Raw genomic sequence first — 8353 nt, 5'->3', positions numbered from 1 at the left:
GGATTTAAAAAAAGTGTCCTGTGTGCATACAAGGTTGCTGCGATTTCAGTAGTGAGAATTAGTACATGTAGACATCAAAGTATATATTTGAAAGCTATTTCATTAGTTTGAAATGAAACGAAAGTTCTTAGGCTACACTACAGGGCTTTTCAGAACCCATACCTCATCAACTACATGGTGAAACAGCTCCTAACTTTACTTTATCTTCCTGCCCTTGCAGAGTTGCGGCATAGATGCGTTTCCTTGTTTTCATTTGAGTATTCTTGTGCAGGCCGAAGGAGAGGAATGTCTTATCATGCACTGTTACGTACTACAACAGTTTAATTTTCTTCTGCTTGGTATATCACAAAGGCTACATAGTATATCTCACTGTAAAATAAACACACAGAATTTATATTTAACTTTTTTAATGTAAGGAAGTATTCGTCAGAAATATTAATACTTCAGCATGAATTCGAAGAGACCAAAGGACAGTTTTAGTTCTTGAAATTTTTCTTAGAGGACAAATTGTATACATGTCAAGAACTATTTGCAAGAGGGCACAGCAGATAGCAACAGTCATCCTAAACGTGGGTGCGATCAAACAATAAGGAAATCAATAATGCAAGTACCGGGTAGCACTAGACAGCTGGCTGAGACCAGTTAGACATTATTATTATTATTATTATTATCATCACAATGTGTCTTATTCATTATCTAGATTCACCATTGACATTATGGGTGATGAGAAGCTGGAACTTCAGCCAGCCTTGACCATTGACAACTTCTGTATCAACTGTATAAGATTTCATTGATTTGTACACTTCTTAATTGATTCATTAACTGACAGATGCTTTGTAATCAACCAATAGATGATCTGAACTGCAAAGTATAACATTTACGCAAACTGTTGTGGGCGCAGTTGCATGGGTACAGCGGGCGAGACGCTCTGGCACTGCAGGTCTTCATTGGAACGGCTGACGAGAGAGCCGTGAGGCCACATGCCTTTTACCAGGTCCACCGCATCACTGGCAAAACTGTCACCACTAGCAGCCATGAGAGAATAGTCAATGGAACCAAGGTTCTGGAGCTGCCGCTGGAATCCAAAGACAACATGCGGGCAGTGTAAGCAAAAATACATTTAAAAAATGATTTATTTAAAAAAAAAATTTAAATAGTAAAAAATTTTTTTTTATTAAATTATGTTCAAATTTATTTTCCAAATTGTGATGATATTTTGCTAAAATAGCATTTCTGGATGGAAAAAAAAAAAAAGATTTCTTACAGGGAGGGAGTGTTATCCTTGGCTTAATCTTGAATCTTATCTGGCAAACTCGTTTTTAAAAATCTTATTATAATTTGCAGTCTAAATAATCATCATCCTTTACATATTCTTTATTCGGTTTGTATGCATGTGTAACCCGTGTTTCACTCTCAGTGTGGATTGTGCCGGGATACTGAAGCTGAAGAATGCTGATATTGAGCTGCGGAAAGGTGAGACAGACGTGGGGCGGAAGAACACACGTGTGCGGCTGGTCTTTCGTGTCCATGTACCTCAGCCTGGAGGCCAGTGGCTTTCTCTCCAAGTGGCCTCACAACCCATCGAGTGCTGTAAGTACTGAATCTGCTGGAACAATAACACAGCCCACTTTTAAACCTTATGCCTTTCCATTTGACTAATTCGACTGGAAGAAACTTCGAGGAGCCGTTTGTAATATTTAGAGCCCTCTGCTGCTTGAGAGGTGAATTGAAATAGCATTGTAAACATTGACAGGTTTATTTTCCCCTCTGAACCACCCTGACCACTGAGTTGCCTGTAAAGGAAAAGGTAAAAAACAGTTCTTTTTTGTGCCAGAAAAATAGAGAAACTAGTGCATGTCAGTTTTTCTCTGTTATCACTGAAATGATATGCTTTAATAAGCGGAGATCCAACAAATCCAACAAAATATGGATTGTAAAAATGCTGTTATTTCAATAGCCTCTAACATAAAGATTATATATAGATTATTCATTTATCCAATAATTAAATAAGGTTATTCAATTAATAAGTTCTATTTATGCTGATTATGGACTGTATTTGAATTTATTTCTCCAGGGCACTTGATTCAGTTCACTATTTAATTATCCATTATCATGATTTGATTCACTGTACAGAAAGAAATAGCAAGAACAAATCACACATGTAGGCTCGTATAGTGTCCTTTTAATTATCCTTAATATGATTTTAATTTGTTCATGAGTTATTGTACAAATATAATATTTTTATAGAAGCTGAACCAATGTAAATTTTAGTGTTGAAAAAAGAAAAAAAACCTATTATATTGTTTCACATGAGATAAAAATGAAGCGATTCATTTTGATCCAGACAGATCATAATAATTAAGCAGATGACAGCTTGTTTGTGATGGTTACAATTGTTGTTGTTTTTTAAACCATTGTAGCTCAGAGATCTGCACATGAACATCCAGCCGTGGAGAGGCAGGATTTGGACCGCTGTTCTGTGCTGGGTGGACTGCAGATGATCCTGACTGGTCAAAATTTCACCTCTGAGTCCAGAGTGCTGTTCACTGAAAAAACCCAAGGTATGTATTTCGGTCAACAAGTCGAATCCTCATTACTGATAAGTCATTAGTCATAGCGTTGTTTAAATATTTCAGCTTCCCGGGCACTGTACTCTGCTGGCAGGTAACATTAGCATGTAATTTGTTTTTTTTTCTTGAGGTGTACTGACTTGGTTTGCATATGAGGAGCCTGTCTGTAAGTTTGCATTGTATACTGTAGTCTGGTCTGGTCAGCACAGTTCTGGTGCATCAGCGTAAGAGCGGGAAATAGATAACACGCTTGCAAAGCAGCAGCATGCACACGTACACCACAAGTCAGCTTGTCAGTGTTTACAGAGAACGTTCAATACCCACACACTGTAATTCAATCCATGCGTTTAGATCTTCCAAACTGTTAGAGATAACCACGTTTTTTTAAAATAGATTATTATTTGGGTTAATCATCAAACAAGTTGTAAAAGTTTCTAATTTCCTTTGCACTGAACCTTTCCCAAACAGTTCTTTACTAATAGTAAGTTTAGACTATTTTGGTAAGTTTATATTTAGATGTATTTCTCTCAAATTGTGAATTACTACTAATTTTGTTTTATATTCCTCAACAACTAATATAAAAGTGATTATGCACTCTTTTTTTTTCTGAATATTTTGAACAATAGTAATGTACACCACGTTACAAAACAGCAGGCCAGCTGTTCTTTCACACCACAAAGACAGTGTGAGACAGTGTTAAGAACCTTAGTGACACATTACACCCAAGTTTTTAACTTATTGGTAAATGTAGAGATATTTTCCATTGAGGTGTGCAGTGTGGAGCTAGCGGATGTGGTTAAGCTTTGCAGCGATACCATCTACAAGCAGAGTCTTCTCTTTCCTTTCCTCTACTCGGAGTGCGTAGGCAGCCCAACAGAGGTGTGAGGGGAGGGCGTGCTTCACATAACTTGAAAGGGACGTGCTGCTTACGTGTCTGTGCACCAGAGTCATGGAAAGGATGCAGTGGGAGTCAAGTTTGTTGTGGTGCTGAACAAAAAAAAATAAATAAATCAACCATTGAACATGTTTCTTGGTGTGAAAGATGTTCAAGAAAAGTGATGTGGTTAGTACTGGAGAAGAAGCAATGGAAAAATGACAATGAAGTGTTTAGTGAGTCATGTAGAGAAAACTGTTGTTGTTCTAAATTACAAAGCATTTTCGAACACCTTGATTATATCTTCTTACAGATGGATTGGAGGTATGGGAGATGGAAGCTACAGTCAACAGAGACAAAAGTCAAGCAGTATGTATTTAGGCATCACATGGTGAATTGAATAACACATAGCCTGATTTTTTTTGGCAGTATAACCATTCTTGAAGCTGAATGGATATTGTGTCCCTCACAGAACATGCTGTATGTGGAAATTCCTCCATATCGAGACCCCAACATCTACCATCCAGCTAAAGTCAACTTCTATGTGCTGAATGGGAAGAGGAAGCGTAGTCAGCCTCAACACTTCACCTACATGCCTCACCCAGGTAACTGCTTTTCTCTATGACCCAGTGTCCTCAAAACTCAACACAGCGCACAAAATAGCAGATTCATTTGGCTATTCATTTCAGTAAAAATCAATGTTTGCTGTTTTTGTGGAGAACGATATTAATCATTATAATGTTCTAGAACATCTGTGCTGTTGTATACTGTATTTGTGAACATAAGTTTAAATGACACTGCTAGGACATGATTGCACTAGCATGTCTAGGACATGTCCTGATGGAGATTGCTCAGCACTTCTATAAGTTTGGATAATTGCTGTCATTTTTTAATTTTTTTTAAAAGGGGTGGAGTTAGATGAAATGCATTACCAAGATGTGAGGTTAGTTGTGCTGTCCCAGTGTACTGTAGATCAACAAAAGCACCGTTTTACTGATAATATCCAATCAGATTTTAGTGGTAGATATAAACACATTGCTGACACAACAAATGTGTACATTTTCTGTCTTTTCATGCAGTTTTGTGGGTGTTTGCTTACGTGTGCAGAGCATAGAGCTTACATACATGACTATATTAGTTACAGATATTTAATTGATTTCTAATAAATATACAACGTTTCATGCATATTTTACCAGTCTAAATTCTGCATTAATATGTAGGACATGTACCACATGTGGTAGAGTTGTTTGTTTCAGATAAATGAATTCCATCAGTTGTATTTTAGTAACTGGGTGAAGTCTCCTATTTATGTTGAAGTGGGGTGAACAGTGAGTAGATTGCTTTTAAGAATGAGAAGAGGGCATTAGATGACCTCAAGAAAATAGTGTTTTACTTTATGTCTAGTTAATGGACTGTTTTGAGAGAACAAAGTTGGTATCACTTTTATGGCAGATTTGGATGTCCCTCTTCTGCCACTTAGCCCATGTCAGTATACTGTATGTGTGTTCATTCTGGCCACAAAACCAGCAACTGGATGAGAATATGTGCTTGGGTTTATGCCCAGTTAAATTAACTATACCCCTGTACTGTATAGGTAATTTTACCCTTGTACCTGGGTATCATAGAACCTGGAGTTTAAGTTTTCTATTCAAAGGTGTTGTGTGTTCTGGTTATTATTTAAATTGCATTTAATAAATATAAGGAACCATCACTTATTACTACCGAGGCTCTTATTTTTAAAAGTTTTTATTACCAACCTAATGATAAACCCCTGTCATTTTATTTATTCTTCCAGTTCCACTGATAAAAGCCGAGCCGGTGGATGAGTATCAGTATGGACAGCTTGGCTGCAGTGTCTCCCAGGTCTTAGGTGTCTCTCCACAATCGTGCCATCACACTGCCCAGCTGCCTACCAGCTGCTGTGCTATGCCATGCCAGGTTTCCCAGAGAACCAGCAGCCCTACCCTGTACCCTCCAGCCTCGGAGTACCAGCTCCATCAGCCTTCAGCCCTCTACCAGAGCCAGGTAGAAGCCCTCAGCAGCAGTCCTGGCCACTACCAGCCTCCCCTGGATCACCCTGCATCTGGAGTGCAACCCATCTGCTCAGGTCAGGCATCTGCCATAGGGCCAAATCCAGGCTCTCATCTCAAACCCAGCAGTTACCAGCACATCATAGCTGGACACAGCTACCAGGCTGGTGTCTCTGTGTTTCCAGGCCTGGATGTAGCCAATCAGAGAAGCTTTGTTCAGAGAGCAGCCCCTTCAGTGCAGAGCTACAACCAGCGGCAGCCTGTGGAGCATCAGAGAACTAGCAGTCCTGTAAGAGTTAAGCAGGAGAATCTGGACCAAGCTTACCTGGATGATGGTGAGGAGCTAATTTTGGTTAGTTTGACACTTGTCATTTTGGTGGGTGTAGTGTAAAGACTGGGGTAAACGTTAGAAGTTAAGGTTCTATTCTAATAATAAAAAGGTTGAGTTTAACCCCTAGAATGTTACTCCTGGGCCTCAAATTTTTGCACAATTGTGAATAAGTTAATTTGGTAAATTTGGTAGCATGGCAAATGGGTAGTTATAAAAGGTATTGATATATACAAGAAAAAAATCTGCTGTAACCCATAACCTACAAAAAGATAACATGAAAACTTATTTACTCCACAGAGTCACGTGGCAGTATTGCCGTAGCAGCTGATGGCTTGTTTATTGACACTGATTTCTATAGTATGTCCTACAGCTTAATGTATATCAGAGTGTAAAAGGTGGCCCCTTTTACAGCCTGCACCATGTAGGTCATAGCTTTAAATAGTAACTGCTAAAGCTAGTTCAGTATTGAGTTCTGTAAGTGTAATGATCAGAGCAGGCATGAAAGGACTATTGATTTTACAGCGGAATTCAGATTCAGCAAACCCCTAGTTTAAAAAAATGATTTATTTTTTTTTGTGGCTAATGATTTACCCTTTAAAATATATTTTATTAAGAATTTTTCTCCACTGTTACACCATCACCCTGTTTAGCTGTATAGACATGGCAAATTAATATGATATCCAGGTTTATTTGCTTATATTGAAAAGGTTAGGTAAAAGCTATTAACCAGCATTAGTACGGTGAGTAATTACTGGTATTATATTTAGCATTTCGTGTAAAGCAGTCACACAGTCTTGTAATGGTTGTCGTGGGAGTGGAAGTGTCAGCACTGTGCCTTCTATTTAAGGCCCACTGGTGCCTGTTATAGCCAGCCCTTGTTCTAATTTTAGACTGAAGTGGTAGAAAAGTTTCCAATTTTAGCCCACTACCACCTCTGTTGAGCAACAGAAAACAAAGCCAAGCAAAGCCTCAGGTGGTTGCAGGATTATAAACATGACTATGACTCAGTGCTGCTCCCTGCTGAAGGATTATTGTGAGTTGTAAAGCCTGTGTATCACAGTGAAGCTAGAATATCCTTTTCCTCTAAGCAACAGAGTGATCCACGTGGAAACCAGAATTGCATCATGTTTAATACTTCTAGACATCTACATATGTGGTGTTGTTTTTTTTTCTGTTATGTTTTCTCAGTGAACGAAGTGATCAGAAAAGATCTGACCGTTCATCCCAGTGATCAGTGATGGCTAGATCTGAAACTCAGCGAGAGTCTTCTTTAAAGTGACAGCCATGACTTCTGGACAACTCATCAGCCTCCACGTCTGCACAGATTCTTTATGTCATATCAGAGTGTTTTTAAAGGGGTGGTGATAATTGTTAATTATATTAATGATTGCTGATTGCATATTTCTGATGATCACATAACTAGTAAGGAGTCAGGAAAAACAGATTAGCTTTAAATTCGATGTATTGCGAACAAAAATATTTTGTCTTGGGACCCACATGCAAGTTAGCATCTACAACCCAACCAGTTTTGAATTAGGGGATTAATTAGGGGGAGCCACTAGTTAATGCAGAGGATAGCCAGTGAATAAAGGATACCAAATATCTGACCATACTTACAATAGCAAATCTGAATTACTTGTTCAACAGAAATTTGTCAGATGAGCTTTCTTCTTATTTACTGTTGCATAGCGATATGCAGATGTACAATTTCGAGTGCTAGCTCCAACAAGAACCGTCATAGAGAAGAACGTGATTAGTAAATTGTGTCATCGACTAGAGTATTTGATTTGTAGCAGGTACATTTAACAAACAATAATGTATAGCTTTAGACCTCGCTACAACTAGGCAAAAGCTCAAGTGAAAACATTAGCTAGGCAGATACAGTAATGTTAGTTAGCTAGTTTAGCTATTTAAGGCTGAGAGAATTAACAACTTGTCCTTTTTGTCTGGAGTATAGGTGTAATTGCAGTTTTCAGAATTTTGCATGGTGGTTATCCCAATAACTCTTTTTAGCTTTTTAGATTTAGATAGTCTTTCCAGTTTGTGTAAGTCTTTGCTACATATACAGTGGATATTGTATATGTGAAAAGGCTGCATACCCTGTTAAATTGGCAGGTTTTTGTGATGAAAAACAATTAAACTAAGATAAAGCATGTCAGAACTTTTTCCACCCTCACTGTTTAATTACAATGTATAAACATTACAATGCTATGAAAAAGTATTTGCCCCATCATGATTTCTTCTGTTTTAGTGTTTCTCTCATATTAAAATTGTTTTATCTAAGATAAAATAAAGGCAACCCGAGTAAACACAAAATACAGTTTTTAAATGATAATGTTATTTATTGAAGCAAAAAGTTATCCAATACCAACTGGGCCTGTAGTTACTCCCCAAATCTATGAAAGTGCACTCATAATGGGTTTCAGCTGGACTAGACGCAACCAGACCTGATTACTGCAAACTCTGTTCAATCAAATCAACACTTAAATAGAACTTTGTCAACAGCATGAAGTTGGTTAAAAGGTCTTATCCAGTAACACACTATGCC

The 8353-nt window shown here is 38.0% G+C and overlaps 1 protein-coding gene across 3 annotated transcripts in view; it reads left to right on the top strand.

The window, feature by feature from the left end:
* LOC128614834 (nuclear factor of activated T-cells, cytoplasmic 2) overlaps window positions 1-8138 on the top strand; it is a 12240-nt gene extending 4102 nt beyond the window's left edge. The window contains exons 4-10 of one of the 3 annotated variants that reach the window (XM_053636458.1): window positions 902-1104; window positions 1418-1590; window positions 2421-2561; window positions 3758-3813; window positions 3917-4049; window positions 5240-5809; window positions 6994-8138. In XM_053636458.1, coding sequence (XP_053492433.1) covers window positions 902-1104; window positions 1418-1590; window positions 2421-2561; window positions 3758-3813; window positions 3917-4049; window positions 5240-5809; window positions 6994-7043 — 1326 coding nt within the window. In that variant the 3' untranslated portion in view covers window positions 7044-8138. Of the gene's footprint in view, window positions 1-901; window positions 1105-1417; window positions 1591-2420; window positions 2562-3757; window positions 3814-3916; window positions 4050-5239 lie in introns of all 3 variants that reach the window. The other 2 variants (XM_053636459.1, XM_053636457.1) reach the window with 2 other exon arrangements.
* Window positions 8139-8353: the final 215 nt, after the last annotated feature.

This window comes from Ictalurus furcatus, chromosome 11 (genome assembly GCF_023375685.1).
Source record: "Ictalurus furcatus strain D&B chromosome 11, Billie_1.0, whole genome shotgun sequence".
Classification (NCBI taxonomy): Eukaryota; Metazoa; Chordata; class Actinopteri; order Siluriformes; family Ictaluridae; genus Ictalurus; species Ictalurus furcatus.
The sequence above is the reverse complement of the archived record's forward strand: the minus strand, read 5'-3'. Positions and strand labels throughout refer to the sequence as shown.